Genomic DNA, 16,953 nt, shown 5'->3' with positions numbered 1-16,953 from the left:
TGTTTGCACAGTGTCAAGGCTGTTTCTCTGCGCCCACAGGGTATAGACTTGGGGTGTGCAAGGGGTTGGGAGGGGACATCACCAGGCAGATGAACCCAACTAACCGAAGAGATACTCCATGCCACATAACGTCACACTCAGCAAACAAAAAAACAGGAAGGGAGAGGAGGGAGTTTAGGGAGGTTAGACATCTTTTGTTCCCAACATGGCTGGGCACCAGTCTACGCATGGGAGGTGGCAAGTGATTGCTTTTGCATCACTTGTTCTGTTTTCTTTCTTTCTTTCTTCTTCCACTTCTCCTTTGTTGATTAAACATATTTTATCTTGGCCCACACGTTTTTTTTTGGTTTTACTCTGCCTCTCCTCTTCCCTCATCCCACTGTGGGGGAGAGGAGGAAGTGAGCGAGTGGCTGTGTGGTGCTTAGACGCTTACCGAGGTTAATCCACAACTAAAAGCCAAGCCAGAAGGTGTAAAAAAAAAAATAGTTAGAAGTGGAAGATCATTAGTTTATCTCCTGGAAAATAAGTATCAGTTGAGACAGGCAAAAAAGCTTTTCTTAGAGGAAACAGAGCTAAGGAAAGTGCACATAAGCTTCTGATTGTCCCTGTAACTACAATGCACATGAAGTCTAGACATTTCTAAAGAACCAGTAGATTACGTCAGTTCAGCAGGAGAATCAGAAAAGAAATTTCTCATTATAAAAGCATTCATATCATGTAGCAATTTCATATTAATGTAATAGGCATCAAATGAAAAAGACTACACGTTTAAAAGTGTAAATCATATTTCTGAAAGGGATCACTCCAGTATTTTTAGCCCCTAGATTTAAACTGTTAAAAATCTACATTCAGTTATGTTGGATAAACTTCATTACTAAAATATGACCCCCAGGTCTGCCTTTATATGTATTTCTTAGAAATGTTAGGGTCATGCTTTGCTTTCAGGTATAGCAAAGGTCTATTAAGATGAAATACAATGACATTCAAGCATATTTATTAGCTGCCAAAATCGACAATTTCCAAAGCTATGCATACAACAGGATTGACTACTACATCAGGTATAGTTTGTTTCTTACTTCTGCAAACTTAAACGAATTTTGATGAACACTTGCTTACCTCATCCATGATTTTAGCATTATTTAAGGCTAAGACCATATTCATGGAATCCATAGGAACAGAAAACTTCAACTTGTCTGGATGCTGGCGATACTTCTTTTCACTAACAATTTCCATTGCTTTTTTGTTCTTCTCAGCTTCCAGGGAGCCCAGTGGCATCCATCCAATACCCTTCATACTTTCATCATATTCTGCTCTGTATTGATTCTGGAAGCAGAAAGAAAAGAAAATAATCAAGTGCGTGAAAAAGTCTGTAAATCATGACACTTCTTTCTGAGTTTAATGAATATTAGATTTTGAATGCATTTATTCTAAAAAGAGGCAAACAGTATTCAGATGCATTCAAGGTTTTTTTAGAAACACATTTTTTTACAGTGGTGTCTATTTTATTACTCTGCCTTTTAATACAGTGTTCAGATCCTCCTTATGATGTATATAGATTGCTCACATGAGGTTACATGCTAAGGCCCTCTTGAAGAAGAGGATTATCTTGAACGCTATACTGAGAAAAAAGGGCTCTCTTCTCTAGAGGTTAAACATCCCAGAAAATCTGAGAATATAGCTACTCAGCTGGTTTCCCCTTCTGAAAAGATACATTTTTGGAAGTACAAGATAAAACTATTAATGAAAAATGAAGCTTTTCCTGTCTTGGCCTGCGCACAAGTATTGCTCCTGAAGAGTCTGATGGGACATGTAAGCAGTAAATACCCATTTTACTTTATACATGAAATCACTTATTTCTGAGCCCAAATTCTTTAGCAATAGGTATAACTTAGTATTTCGGAGTCTTAGAAAAATACAATGGCTATCATTGCTGAAGGTCTTTTTACTTTACTACATTTACTACATTTTAGTATAAAACCAAATGAATTTCTCTAAGAAAATAGCATTATTTATCTTACAGTATGCTTTCATAAACTAAGCATCTATTGTATTTGCCATGCAAAGGTTGAAGAATCTCTCACTTACATCACTTTGTATCTGCATCATGTTTTTGGCTAATTCAAGACTCATAGCATCAGGCAAAATATTGTAGTTATGGATCAAGTTTTTGTAGTTTGCATTTGTAGCCACTTCCTGTGCTTTCTTGGCTGCCACAACACTGACCATATCAACTGGAGTATGGAAATTAGTCTTTGACTTCTCATAACCTTTTTTGTATTCACGATCAGACTGCATCTTAGCCACCTGCATGAAGTGCACCAGTTTGGGGTCGTCTTCAAGGCTACGGAACCCAATATGTTTTCCTTTCTCTTTTTCGTAGGCTAGTTTGTATTTATACTGGCAGCAGGAAAGAGAAAGAACAGCAAAAACTTAAATCAAAAAAATGCACTACAAAGCTCAATTTTATGCCTGAAAACATAGAAAATATTTGTCCTTTTCCATCACAAGATCTCAGGTTTAGTCATTTAAACACACCCAGCCTTACAAAACAGCCCACTGAACTCAGGCACGTGAAGCTCAGCAGCCTGCTGAACAAAGAGCAAAAAAGCACAGTTCAGTGTTATTCCACTGGAGAGCAAGTACCACAAAGGTTTATCCCATCAAGCATATAACAAACCTCAACAACGCAAGATGCTTGGAGAAACACATTTGTGCATAACAGAGCACTTTGAAAATGTTCTGTCTTTATAGCTACTCTGAGTGCTATCACGCAATCAAACTTACATCACTTGCAATGTCTCTGGAGGCTTTGGCTGCTTTTATTGGAATAGCATCCGGCTGCATGTCATAACCTTTCTTCTTGTCTTCCTCCCATCCAGCTTTGTAAAGTTTCTAATTTAAAACATAAAAGAGAACAGGTACTCTATTATGAAGGCAGAACTACCGAAGTACCCTACACCTGAATTTAAATATTTTCAAAAAAGACATAAAAATTACAGCAACTTTTGATCTATGCAACAGACACTGAATGCCCCTGTGAGCATGGTAACTCACATTACTCATTGTGATCTGGTTCACTCTAGACTGCAGAATTTCTGGAGTATCTGGCATAACATGAATGCTGGTCTTCTCTTTGTTCCACTTATCGGTGTAGAGCCTCTGCAATTACAAAGTAATATTTAGCATCGAAAAGGCACTGCACTCATAAAATACAAGCTTGCTTTTGTTTTGCTCATTTGCAATAAATAATAATTTACAGTACAGTAAAATTCGATAAGTGCTACAAATAATCTTCATAAATATAACTGCCAGGTGGCAATATGATATTTCTCTTCTTTCTTTAGTACTTTATTTGAGAAATTTGCAAAGTATGTTTTGATAGCTAATAAAATTGAAACTGAAAATTTTCAGTCTGCATTCTTCCCTGCTTTAGTGCAAAGCTTTTTTTTTTTTTTTTTCCACACACCCTCTTTCCATGGCAAACATGGAATAAGAATCAGTGGTGTTCCAGATAACCAGGGACCAATTTAAAGAACTCCACTTTTCAAGGAAACTTGTACAAAACTGACAGAATTTCAGGGTTTTTTTCAGGTCACTATGAATACTACTTCCTGCAGAAAAAGAGCAAAGGTTACCAAAGCACTTTAAATCTGGAGAAGTCATCTTTAATCACATACACAAAAGAGAATCTTTAATTTCTATAAACAGAAAATGAAACTCCCTTAATTACAAATACAGCCTGAGGCTTCCATCATCTCCTAGTGTCTAGTCTTAACCAAGCAAACCACCATACCCATTTGAGATTCTAATGACTTCAGTGGGAATGCACCTGCCCCACAATTTTGCAAGACAAAGACCCAATCTGTGGCTCAGTCACAATCATCTGAACAAATTCTCACCTTATTCATGGTCTTGGCGTTTTGCTTAGCCAGCACTTGTTCCATTGCATCCATTGTAATAGAGTACTTCAGCTTGTCGGGGTGCTGGCGATACTTCTTCTCACTCAGAATCTCCGTAGCTTTTTTGGCCTTTTCTACATCAAGTGACTGGATTGGTATCCAGCCAACTCCTCTCAACCAGTTATTAAAGTCAGCTTTGTACACATTCTTTTTAAAAATAAATGAGGAAAAACACAGTGAGACAAGGAAAATTAGAATGCCTATATACATAAAACCAGGTAAGGCCTTAAAACTTCCCCCAGTCATTCATTTTTGAAGGAAAATTTAGATAAGCCCATTACAACTGCTGCTGTTTTCCAAATTCTTAGCATAACATTAACAACTATTTATGTGTTAGGGATAAAGAAATTATTTTCACTAAACCAGTGTGTAGAACTCACACTACAAATCAAATCCACAGACCTCACAAAAAATTTTGAGTGGTAAATATAAAAATCTGTCAAAAATATTTAAAATTAGACTCTTGTTTGTTGGTAGACTCAGTTTGCAGTAGAATTAATTCAAAGAAATTGTTTCAACAACTTCTGCTCAATGGCCTGGTTCTGCACAATCTTGAACAGGCACCATTCCTATTTAATCATAGTTTATAACATAGCTTTTAGAACAGATAAAGGTACAAAACTGCTGCAAAGAGAAAACTTGCTCCTGAATTGCTGTGTTAGAAGTAACAGGGAGAATATCAGAGTCTGGGAAAAAGACCACATACTTTCACAGCATGTGTATACAGGGCAAAATTTGTCCTCAAGTATCACACTTCTCTCCTTGCAAACATTCTGAGTTAGACAGGCAAGCAAGCTCAGCCAACTCAGCGAGGCTAGGTAAAAATACAATGGGGAAGCAAAAAACTTCAAAACCAGAAGTTTTCATCTCAAAAGAAGAGTGTCTAAAGGACAGATCCTCTATCTGTTGGCCAGTGGGAACATGCACATTATCCTCTCCCACCAATGCTTCAAATCTGAAGAACACTTTCAATCAGATTATCAATATCTTGGGGAATTTCAAATTTGTCAGAGGACTGTTAAATAAAGCAGATTAAACTAAATGCTTTCTGGATAAACAAGCAGACCCTAAAGTTACACTAGTGGAAAAAAATGGAAACAAGTCACAAAACTTAATGGAAATTATAAAGCTTTTTCATAAATGCTTATCATGCATGGTATATACATCTGTTGGAGGATAAAGGCAGGAAGGAAAAGTAAACAAAATAAATAAATCTCAAATCCCTAGATACAATCCGAACATACATAATGTGTATTTTCGGTAAACTTAAATAAAATATAGGCTCTGTACATAACCTACGATCTCTGACAATACAAATAATAATCACAGTAATACCACATTGTGATTACAAATCCAACTACAAAAATACATGAATTAGAAAAACATGTTCATTTTCTGAGAATTAGCCAAATATGTAGAGACACAAAGAAAGTTTTTACTTGCTAGGTGAGTTCCCTAGAACTTATCAGCTACACCTAATTCCGACAATCTTTGGAAAATACAGGGTTCCAGACCAGACATTTACATCTCAATCTACTGTTAATCCAATATAGTTCGTTTTTTAGCATTAGAAGGTTAATAGCGTAACACAGTCATTATGAGAAGATAAAAAGAGCCAATTAATCATGACATACATCACTCTGAATCTGCATCACATTTCTTGATAGCTCCAGATTCACAGAATCAGGCAAGAGTGTATAATTGTGAATTAGATGTTTATAGCCAGCGTTGGTAACTGCCTCCTGGGCTTTCTTGGCAGCTGTCACACTGAACATATCCAGAGGAGTATGATATTTGGTCTTGGTGACTTCGTAATCCTTCCTGTATTCACGATCTGATTGCATTTTGGCCACATTCATGTAATGAACAAGTTTAGGATCATCCTGCAGGCTCCGGTATCCAATCTGTTTGCCTTTACCTTTCTCATATGATTCCTTGTACTTGTACTAGAGACAAAGGAAAAGAAAGCCTTACCCACTTTGGAAAGGGAAAACATACTTTTGATAATTTTAATACTTTGAAACTCAGTATTTTAACAACTGCAGTTCATTCTATAAACTCATAAATTGTTTTTCAGACAGCACAGGATTATTTAGGTCAAAAAAAGAAGAGGATTTCTGGATTTCTCAGCTCGTCTTGACCCCTGGTACAGATCTAAACCTAGATGAGCAGTTACATGCCCTGCCACACCATTGCCTCTGCCACATTATATTTTACTGTGTAGACTTCTAACTCCCAGGAACATTCAGCTTTTAATTAAAAGACTAGCAAAATAATAAAAATAAAAGCCCAAGGCTACCAAACAATTAGATATCCCAATAATCAGCTATAGGAGGGAGGCATGTTTAAGTGGGGAATGGAAACAATTTGCAGCCTTTTGCTGAAGTTAGTGAATTCATTTTTGTGTTCCAAATCTCCTTTCATAGCTTGTGTCAGATGGCACACCAAGCTGAAAACAGCCACATTTCTGTATTTTTTACTAGCTGCCTGAAAACAGCCATATTTCTGTACAGCTCGTGAATGCTAGACAAGTAGAAGTCCAGCAATTAAGAATACAGCATAGGTAAATGATAACAAAGAAACTTTCAAATAAGTTGGTGAATACTTGAAGCATGTACAACAAACAGCCCCACTCACCAGCACTCACACGTTATGATGCATTTCCAAAGAAATAGTTTTTTTCAGAGGTTCATGTAAACATCTGAATTCATTTGTTATTCCACAGTATTGTAGGAGTTTCAATTCTCAGAGTTAAGTGTCTCTATACCATTATATGTATAGAGACTCTATAGCATAATATGGTACAGAAAGGTGTAGCGCAGTAGATGTATGTATTCCACTTTATGTAAATTATACTTACATCACTTGCAATATTTCGAGAAGCTTTAGCAGCAATAATAGGAATGGCATCTGGTTTCAGATCATATCCTTTGGCAATGGTTTTTTTCCAGTCTGCTTTGTAGTTAGCCTTATAGGGAAAAAAGGTGTAAGTTTGCAATGCTACAAGTAGCAATTTTAACAAAGTTGTTTAAGCCCATATTTTTATTATAGTTATAGCAATCAAAGTATTCAGTTTAGTCTGTGCAATTGCAAGGAAAAATGTTAACCTGTACACAAACTACAGTTGCACTATGATAAAGAAATCTACTACAAAGATAGGAGAGTCCTTCAAGACAGTAATTCACGCAGCTAAATCATTAACTCTGTAAGCATTTTTTGCAATTTTTATGCAGAACAACTCTATCAGTGGCATTTTTGCCCTTGCTTAAGCAAACCCCTTTTTCATTTAACTGAACCTTCAGAAATTTTTTCCTGTTAGCTTCAAAATCAGGCCTTGTGGTCTTAAGTGACCAAAGAAAGTGGTCTGGGTGATTTTTTGTTAGCAGTCAGCATGTGGACGGACAAATAGCATGTCAAGGTTATTAAAGGAGATGTCAGCTTTTACCTCGTTCCTGGAGGCTTGATAATGCCATTAAAAAATTTAATATCGCAATGGCAATAAAACTGATACTATCAGCAGAGATCTTTATGGTGTTGGATGGATGCAAGAAGTGATAGAAAGCAGGCAGACTAGTAGCTGAGTGGCAGAAAAAGGCATTACTGTCTTTCCACTGGATGAGCTAATTTCCTTTGAAAGCCCAGCAGCAGGCAGCAACACACAGAGAACTTGTATTGCTTGCCTATGCAATGTGTTTTATATAAAACTAGATGCCATAGGTCTTCAAACCTATAGGTATCTGAATAATAACAAGTCATGCTGGTTTTCTCATTCAGTCTATCCAAGTAGTTTGCCAATAAAGCGCTGAAATGTCTTTACATTCATGAGTGCTCAGTTTAAAAATCTGCTTAACAAGCACAAAACTCACTGAATTCTAGAAGTAAAAGCTTAGCTGCATTCAGAGCTTGTGCATTTCTATATTCAATATCAGCATGAATAAATAAGTTATTTTTTCTATTAACTAAATGACAAACAAATCTATTATTAAACAAACTATTGGTTATATGCTCACATCACTCAAATTGAAGGCATTGACCCTGGCTTGAATAAACTGAGGAACATCAGGATCCAGGGTGTATTTGTGTTTTACTTTTTCACCCTCTTGCTTATACGTTACCTGCAATGAAAAACAAACAAATACTTGTGGACAAGTACAAGGTAGGTAATATTAGCGTTAACAAATAGAGACAATGCAACAACACTTAATTCTTACCAATAAATTACAGTTTTACTATTCTTACAGTTTTTTAAAATTTAAAGGGTTTTTTTAGATGGAATATCTGACAGTAACATATAAATCATAAATATGGTAAAAAAATAAAATTACTGTATTTCATTAATAATGGAAAATGTCTTACATCACTCAGTTGCTTGGTGTTGTGCTGTGCTAAGACCATTGGTATTGAATCTGGTATGCTTGTGAATTTGATGGTGTCTGGGTGCTGACGGTATTTCTTTTCATTTAATGCATCTCCAGCCTTTTTAGCTTTTTCAACATCCAGAGAACCAAGAGGACTCCATCCAATACCCTTGAACCAGCTGTTATACTCTTCTTTGTATGCATTCTGAAGGAGAGAAAGATGACATGGACCAAGATTTTCCACAGAACTGTAATAATTTTGCTTAAAACAATAATCACATAGTTCAGCTAGTGTGTTCTACATTAGCAGGAAATATTTATTAATCCTTGAGGGGAACAACAGATTTATTATGCTTCTCTATGATTTCATAAGGAAGAAAACATGTTACTGTATTTTTGATTCATGATTCATTTCTGATAAACTATAACATTCCTTCTCAGTGTTTACTAACCTTCCTTTTCTTTTACCCATGTGAAAAGTTTCACCAACCTTCAATTCTTAGTAACTTCTAAGCTACCATACGGTGACTGTTTAACATGGTTTAATTTGTTCCCTGTTTCAGTAGACTCTGTGAGACTTGGCCTTATACAAAGGCCCACAGAGCAGAGCCTCAATTTTTGTTTCTCTTCCTATAGTTCCTCCCACAGTAAAACATGCAGAATTCACAGACTGCAAGTGAAAATTTATCCTGGCTACAAAATCTGCAGAAGGTTCTCTCACATAAACATTCAGACAGGGCTAATGCACAGTCTGAATGCAAGGATATTGTGGACACTTTTTTAAGATCCTTCTGTGTTCTAACTTTAAAATGAGTGGCCTTCCATAGGGATCCACAGAGAGTTAAATTCTGCACTATACAAAGAGGTGCAGAGTGAAACGTTGTACACCCAGTCAACCATCTGAAACCGTGTCTTGAAGAAGAACCGAGAAGGTCCTAGGAGAGATCTCCTATGCTAGAGATCTCCAGAATGTATTTCTAATAATATCTATAATTACATTTTGTCAACTCCTTCATCCTAAATAGTTAATGATAGTCCAACCACACTATCATATCTATTTCATTTGAAGACAAATCAATACAACTTAAAAGAAGTTTTAAAGAACAAAACTATGCTGGTTGCAAAAAAAAGTTTTCTGAGGAAATGTGAAAAAAAAGTTCATTTGAATTCAATATTCCAGAAGTCTGCTCTCCACTGATATGCCAACATCAAGTTGAGTAGAACTCACCTGGAATTTGGTATTTCTAAATGCCACCACCAGCTGATAAAACTTGCAACGATCTTCCCCAAGACATAAGAAAAACAGACCATTCCCATACAGTAATGGCAATTTTCATTGAATATAAACTCATCTTTTATTTTTCACAGTGTGCAGGAAAACATCTGTGAAATTGCAATAATTGAAATACTTACATCACTCTGAATTTGCATCATGTTCTTTGCGAGCTCAACATCCATGGCATCTGGCAGGTAAGTGTAGTGATGGATCAGATTTTTGTAGTGGGCATTGGAAGCTACATCCTGCGCCTGTTTAGCAGCCTGGATACTGTACATGTCAGCAGGCGTATGATAGTTAGTCTTGGTCTTCTCATAGTCTTTCTTGTACTCACGCTCAGACTGAATCTTTCCTACATTCATGTAGTGGACAAGCTTAGGGTCATCTTGCAGGCTTCTGAAACCAATCTGCTTTCCTTTAGCCTTTTCATATGCTTCTTTATATTTATACTAGAAACAGAAGAAAGAGATCAAATGTACTGAGATGTGGCTGTTGATGTCCACAATAATGCAAAAGAAAAGAAGAGCTCTCCTGACTTTCATTGGAAAAAGAAGCCACAAAACTCTCCTACATGGCACACCCAGCAACCGTACCTACATCAGCTTTTCTTGCTCCACCATCTAAGCCTGTACTAACAGGTTACACACACCACAATAAGATTTACCAATATTAGCTTTTCTTGTAAGGAAGGGAAAACATCTCCTAAGCATTCCCATTTGGAAAGGTGTATGAAAAATATCAGAATAATTGAGACAATCCTTCTCAGTCATTGGAAAGCAATAGCAAAGAAATGGAATATGACTGGACAGCCTCCCTGAGTTCTATGAAACCACCAAAACACATCCCACTTTATACAATTTGCACTATCAGCCTTTTGATTCCTGTATAAGCCATACTCCACTGTATAACCAAGAGCACATATTGTCCCGTGGTCTGTAAATAGGTGCTAATGCAGTGTATTTTCTGGAAATTTGTCACAGAACCATTGCAAGAACTACTGATTTCACTTCTCTTGTGAAAAGTGGGTTAAGAAACACAGTGCAATAGCATTTGCCTATCTAAATCAAATAAGATGAGCATAAAGTAAGTTGTACATCAACTAGGCCTTTGGGAAAGACTAAGAATCTCTTATAATGCTGATGCTAGTGAGACTTGTGCAACATATGAGGTCCACCATATGGCTGTAATGGACAACTTTTTTACTAAACAGCTAAGAAAAGTATACCTGGAATAGATACTTACATCACTAGCAATGTTTCTTGAAGCCTTGGCTCGAGTAATTGGAATAGCATCGAGTGACACATTGTTCCCTTTAGCTATTAGATCATGGTAGTCTTGTTTATAATATGCCTGAAAAAGAAAATCCATGTTATTCTAGAGAATCTAGTAACCACATGAACTATATGCAAGTCAGAGCTACTCCCAGGCAATTCTTTAGAAGCAGATGCAGTGGGGATCATATACAACTATCAGTCTTCATTTATGAGAACAGATTTATCTATTAATTAAATTAGTTAAATGATTACATGATTAAATGGTGCCTGGTTGGAAATTCAAATGACACCAAGAATGAAAAATTACAGTGATACAAGTTGATTATATAGAACTGCATATCAAGGAAAGCAACCTGCAATACTAGTGTATCTGTAACATATTACTCAAAATATCATTAACAATGTATAAAACATGTTGTAAAGAAGTCACTTACATCACTGATGTTAGCTGCATTGTATCTAGCTTGGATAAACTGTGGGACATCTGGGGTAAGAGTATATTTATGTTTAACTTCCTCTCCAGAAGATCTGTATAGTTTCTGTAAAACATACGATACAGAAATAAATCCTTCTTTTCTTGTATAGCTAGCCCCAGCTCACTGTAAATTAACTGAGGATTTATGTTTGATTTTGCAAATAAATGTACGTTGCCACCCATCTCATAAAGATTGAGGTTCTATTTTTCATATAGAATTGTTGATCTTATTGATGGAAGGAATGCACCCTAAAAGCTCTATGCAGTCTTTACTCAGCAAAATTAAGCCCTTCAATGGACATAAAAACCATTTCTGAAAGAGTGGGATAATAAGGGATGGTAGGAGAGTGTAACATAAAACAAAGCTTGCTGGTGTATAATGATGGACATACTGTGATTCATCAAACATTCCGTAATTCATTCATTATTGTAGGTTGTAAAGCATCAATAAACAACTTGAAAATTTCACATTTCTTAAATTGAATGTATTTCAAGTAGACAAAATATAAATGGACAGCACCAGCTGATGTGAACTGAAAGAGCCACATGATTTCCATAGAGACTTGCAGACTTATACCAGGAAATCACTCAGGCAAAATCAGAGCACAAAACAAAGACAAACACAGAGAAACACTTCCAGGCTAATAGTACTTTAAAAAATTTTAAAGACAATGCTCAACTCTTCAGTAGGTGCATCTCTACTATAACACCCATTTCTTTCTCTACTTACCTCATTGAGTTGAACTGAATTCTGTTTGGCTTGGACCATTACCGGAGAGTCCACCACACTTGTAAATTTAATGGTGTCCGGATGCTGACGATATTTCTTTTCATTCAAGGCATCTCCAGCTTTTTTAGCTTTTTCTACTTCTAGTGAGCCAATGGGAATCCAACCAATGCCCTTCATCCAGTTGTTATAATCTGCTTTGTATGCATTCTAATAACGGAGTGAAAACAATGTTTTAAAAGTTAGGAATTAGAAAAAACAATCCAGGGACCTCTCCCGAGCCTTCACAGTTTTTGCTTGAGGCATCTCCAAAAAATTCTGTTCACATGAGGTTTTACTTACATCACTCTGAATCTCCATCATATTTTTGGTCAGCTCCACATTCATTGCATCAGGTAAATAAGTATAGTGGTGTAGGAGGTTCTTGTAATTAGCGTTGCTGGCAATCTCTTGAGCCTTCTTGGCACCGACAACGTTGACCATATCCAGTGGAATGTTGTTCTTAGTTTTTGTTTTCTCATAATCTTTCTTGTACTCTCGCTCAGACTGCAACTTGGCTACCTTCATATAATGAACGAGTTTGGGATCATCTTGGAGGCTCTTGAAGCCCACGAGTTTACCCTTGGCAAGTTCATAGGCCTTTTTATAGTTAACCTGTTAGAACAGAACACAGAGAATATCATCTTAAGTATAGTATCTTTGCAATAAGCATTTTAAAACCAAAGGCTAGCCTCTTCTACAAAGAGTAACCCTCACATTTAAGTCAGTGACCATACATAAAACCAGACAAGTATCTCTTCACAATTCATGGCTACATATATCAGTTAGTTACCTTTCAAAGTAGCATTATCTCATTTGTACTGATGATAAGAGGGGGAGGAGTCTTAAAATACTAAGGGACTTCTGCAAGGCCATACCCAAGAATCTACCCAAGCCCCAGTGAGGTGCTAGATTCTTTCACCTCATTTATGATCAGGGCTATAATTAAGGACAAAGAGAATTCAGCGGTCCATTGCTCATGGAGCTATCGCTACTGACCTCATGATTCTCCCTAACCATACAAGAGTGCAAGACAGCCTGTTTATTCATAGCAAATTACATCATGAAACAGCCTTTTTGAAATGTAGTTATACAAATACGTTAGTGAAGCAATGAAACACCAATAAAAATATAACTGTGTTAAATATGTCCAATAACATGCTCAAAATAGACAGTAAAGAAGTTATCCTTCAGGCATCCTTAATAAACATAATTGCAAACGTTGTTTGAGTAAACTCTCCTGAATTAAACAGTTCCTTTAGGAGGGATGTACTTACATCACTGGCAGCCTGCCTAGCAGCCTTGGCAGCTCGGATAGGAATAGCATCACTTTTTAGATCATATCCCCTTGATTTTAATTCTTCCAATCCTGTTTTGTAATAGTTCTAGAAGAAAAGGTGAACTTTGAATGAGCAGTTTCTAGCTAACAGAAAACTTCAATTTGTAAGTGTAATCAAGAGCTCTGGATTCAAAATATACTTACATCACTGATATTGTAGGCATTAACTTTAGCCTGTATAAACTGTGGCACATCTGGAGGGAGGTGGTACTTGTGAATAATTTCTTCACCTTTGGATTTATACCTTATCTACAAAGAAAAATAAAGAGATTTAGCAGCCCAATGTTTACAGATTGTAAAAGCTTAATAATGCTGACTGACACAACTTAAAGATCCCATGCTAGCTCACTCACAAAGCAAGGCAGGATGAAATGCCAGTCCTTGCCAAGTGAATGGTATAAATCCCACTGACTTAATTGCTGCGAAGAACACGTTAAAAATGATGGACATAAACAAAATTACAAACATACACACTGAAAATTTACATGAACAGCTAATTGAAAAACTAAAAAAAATCTGATTTCCAGGTGATCTTCCACTGGAACAGAACTGTGAATACACAAATGTTTCTGTGCTTGTGTGTGTGTGTGTACATGCACACACATGCACCTACATGTTCATTTCAGAATTCTCTTACAACTGGATGATAAAGTGAAGGTGGCCACAGTGCAGAAACTGGTAATGTCAGAGTGTAGCAACATGTTTTCTAAGTTTACTTACATCACTCAGCTGTTTGCTATTGATCTCTGCTTGCTTCTGTACTGGAGAGTCAGTCACTTGTGTAAATTTGGTTTGATCAGGATGCTTTTTGTAGGTGTGCTGAAGGAAGATAATAAATATATTTGCAGAAAATGCACACAAGCACAACTATTTCATAAGACATAGCAACGTAGCGTTACTTGGGATAGTCAGCAGTTATGGCATGCGTACAGATAAGCACTGTCATGCACAACAGTTCTCGTGCTACTTTTTAAATAATCAGAGAGCAATTAGATTTTTAAAGTATTATTAAAGTATGAATGTAAAATAATTTCAGTAGGCATATAAATATAATAAATAGCATACATTATACATTCTAGTATATTATATACAAATATATATTTAAATTATTTTCCAAGTATTGATTAAATAAAATCAATATTAATAAAGTCACTAAAGTACTTTTAAAGTATTAATGTAAAAATATGTGAACTTAAGCACGCAAATGCTTGAGGTTCATTCTTCATTTTCGTACTCCTCTAGTTTTATGGTTTTACTTGTTAAAAAAAAAAGATTGTGCTATATCTGTCTTGATCACTAGATGTCAGAAAAGGCCCTAAAATACAGATTAATATGTGGGTTTTTTTAAAGTCACATATGCTAATAAGGCCAAATTCAAAACCATCAAAGTTAACAGGAATCACTCTGTAAATTTTTGTGTGCCTCAGAAGCAGATACTCTGTGTATAGTTGGCTACTTGACAACTACTACTGTCCTGTACTTACATCTTTACACTGCTCTAACTTCTTAATAGCTTCATACTCTTGAGTTATGGTCTGCGGAAAGTAGCACTGTGTCTTTTCCTCCTCGTAATCTGCTTTGTAATTTTTCTAGGAAATAAAATCAACATTCAGTAAGAAACCATAATTGAGCTTTCTCTGAACTGAAAGTATGATAGTGAAAACAGAACGATTGCCACACTTACATCACTCTTCATAGCTTCAACTTTCATGCAGTGAGTATGATGTGGGTCCTCAAAGCTGCCCAAATAGTGTCCTAAAATATTCTTTTGATATGCATCTTTATATTTTACCTGGAAAAACAATCACAAATTGATAAACAAAAGTAATCAAGAGCGTCAGTACTGAACGACATAACATAAATCAAATACATACATCACTAAAATTCTTCAGAACAGTATCAGTCTGGAACTTTGGTGTGTCACAGTAATTCATGCTGGTTCCTTTTGATTGTTCATAGGCTTCTTTGTATAATTTCTGCAAAAGAAAATAATGTCAGATAATGCAGTAGATTTCACTGCAACTCACTCACAACAAATTAAAAATGACAGGAGTAAAACTTTGAAAAGATGCAAAGAAAAGCTTTCCCTGACGATTGAAAAACAGATGGCACTTTTTTCCCCAATGATTTTTTTAAAAAAATTTTTAGTCACTATTAGGTTTGTAAGAGAAGACAGAAACATCTGACTACTGGTTTTTGAACTTGTGTCACTGAGAAATATGCAGTGTCTTTCCATACAGATCAAAACAGCAAGAAGAGAGAAATGGAAAAAGCCATTACAGTGAGTAACCAGAATATGAGTATGTGAAAGTAAAACATATTTTATCATTAGTGACATCAGCTGAAGTTCCTCAAAACAGTAAGAACTGTCACCTTGTGATCCATTTTCCACAGGGACCTAAATGAACTATACAATAATTAGCTATCCCCATAACATGCCACAGCTACTGTTATGCTCTGCTGTGGAGACACGACTCTGAACTGTTCTGATTGGTGGTATGTCATGACAAAAACGGGTCTATAAAAATCCTAAGAGTTCCAAAGGAGAAGCCTTGTGAAGAAATGATGAGTTTGGTTTATTGTACACAACTGAAAATCATCCAGCTGTACTTTGATAATACTTACATCACTCAGCACATTTCCTGCAGTTTTTAATTGCCTCAGCAATGGGTTCTCTGTAGCAGGAAGCACATTATAATCTGCAATAGCTTTATTCTTTTCATAGTCTGCTCTGTATTTTACCTTTAAAAAAAATAATAATAAAAAAAAAAAGGTGAGGTTTTACAAATCAGTATTAAAAGTCAAATGGTCACGTACCTATACCATCGTGAACTTTTCAGGAAAATTTTCCCTTTTTAACTTATGGTGGCAAAGGACCATGAAAGGCACTCAGATCACAGGAGTGCAGCGATGACGAGATGGGAGGCAGGGTTGCAAGAAAAGTGGGAGCTATTTAGTAGATGTCCCCCCCCTTTAAGCCCCTCTCCAAACACTGTAATTTTTCAAATACCAGTTGACATCTCAGAATAGTCACGTTCTTACAATTCATGGCATAAGATTGTCTTTGCTGATGCATATACTATTGCAGAAAATGCAGAAGCCAAACAAATTCTGTATTTTGAACAAAAATGAGCCAGCACAACATCAGTGCGATACACTGAGCAAGGATGAATAAATACGAAAATACTGAGCCAAATTCAGCCAGCTTAAGTTGGTCTTAGGTATCTGTATTGATTTGTTCCAACTAAAAATCAGGCACATAACATGATCAGAACAAACAATGAAGCAAATTTTAATTCACTGAAAGAAAATTCTACTTCATGGGTGCTATTGTGGAAGATCATAAGCATAGACAGAAGTTGTCATAAGCTCCCTAGTGGAAGGCACACAAGAATACATCTTTCGCACACAATAAAATATTTCTGACACTTGACAAAACGGTTTCAGCACAAACTGGCCTGACTTCAGAACTATACTCAAGCTAAAGAAATGGGAGCACACGTAAC

At 36.2% G+C, this 16,953-nt stretch overlaps 1 protein-coding gene across 1 annotated transcript in view; it reads right to left on the bottom strand.

Annotated features, from left to right (window-relative positions):
* Positions 1–16,953, bottom strand: part of NEB (nebulin) — a 157,666-nt gene that overhangs the window by 100,148 nt on the left and 40,565 nt on the right. Inside the window, exons 16-36 of the mRNA XM_074828481.1 lie at positions 16,073–16,189; positions 15,322–15,423; positions 15,132–15,239; positions 14,932–15,036; positions 14,168–14,266; positions 13,592–13,696; positions 13,386–13,493; positions 12,412–12,723; positions 12,073–12,279; positions 11,302–11,406; positions 10,836–10,943; positions 9,731–10,042; positions 8,316–8,522; positions 7,970–8,074; positions 6,820–6,927; positions 5,594–5,905; positions 3,900–4,106; positions 3,055–3,159; positions 2,785–2,892; positions 2,086–2,397; positions 1,117–1,323 (exon numbers count right to left, since the gene is read on the bottom strand). Of these exons, the coding sequence (XP_074684582.1) occupies positions 1,117–1,323; positions 2,086–2,397; positions 2,785–2,892; positions 3,055–3,159; positions 3,900–4,106; positions 5,594–5,905; positions 6,820–6,927; positions 7,970–8,074; positions 8,316–8,522; positions 9,731–10,042; positions 10,836–10,943; positions 11,302–11,406; positions 12,073–12,279; positions 12,412–12,723; positions 13,386–13,493; positions 13,592–13,696; positions 14,168–14,266; positions 14,932–15,036; positions 15,132–15,239; positions 15,322–15,423; positions 16,073–16,189 (3,459 nt within the window). The remainder of the gene's footprint in view (positions 1–1,116; positions 1,324–2,085; positions 2,398–2,784; positions 2,893–3,054; positions 3,160–3,899; positions 4,107–5,593; positions 5,906–6,819; positions 6,928–7,969; positions 8,075–8,315; positions 8,523–9,730; positions 10,043–10,835; positions 10,944–11,301; positions 11,407–12,072; positions 12,280–12,411; positions 12,724–13,385; positions 13,494–13,591; positions 13,697–14,167; positions 14,267–14,931; positions 15,037–15,131; positions 15,240–15,321; positions 15,424–16,072; positions 16,190–16,953) is intronic.

This window comes from Strix aluco, chromosome 6, assembly GCF_031877795.1.
Source record: "Strix aluco isolate bStrAlu1 chromosome 6, bStrAlu1.hap1, whole genome shotgun sequence".
Classification (NCBI taxonomy): Eukaryota; Metazoa; Chordata; class Aves; order Strigiformes; family Strigidae; genus Strix; species Strix aluco.
The sequence above is the reverse complement of the archived record's forward strand: the minus strand, read 5'-3'. Positions and strand labels throughout refer to the sequence as shown.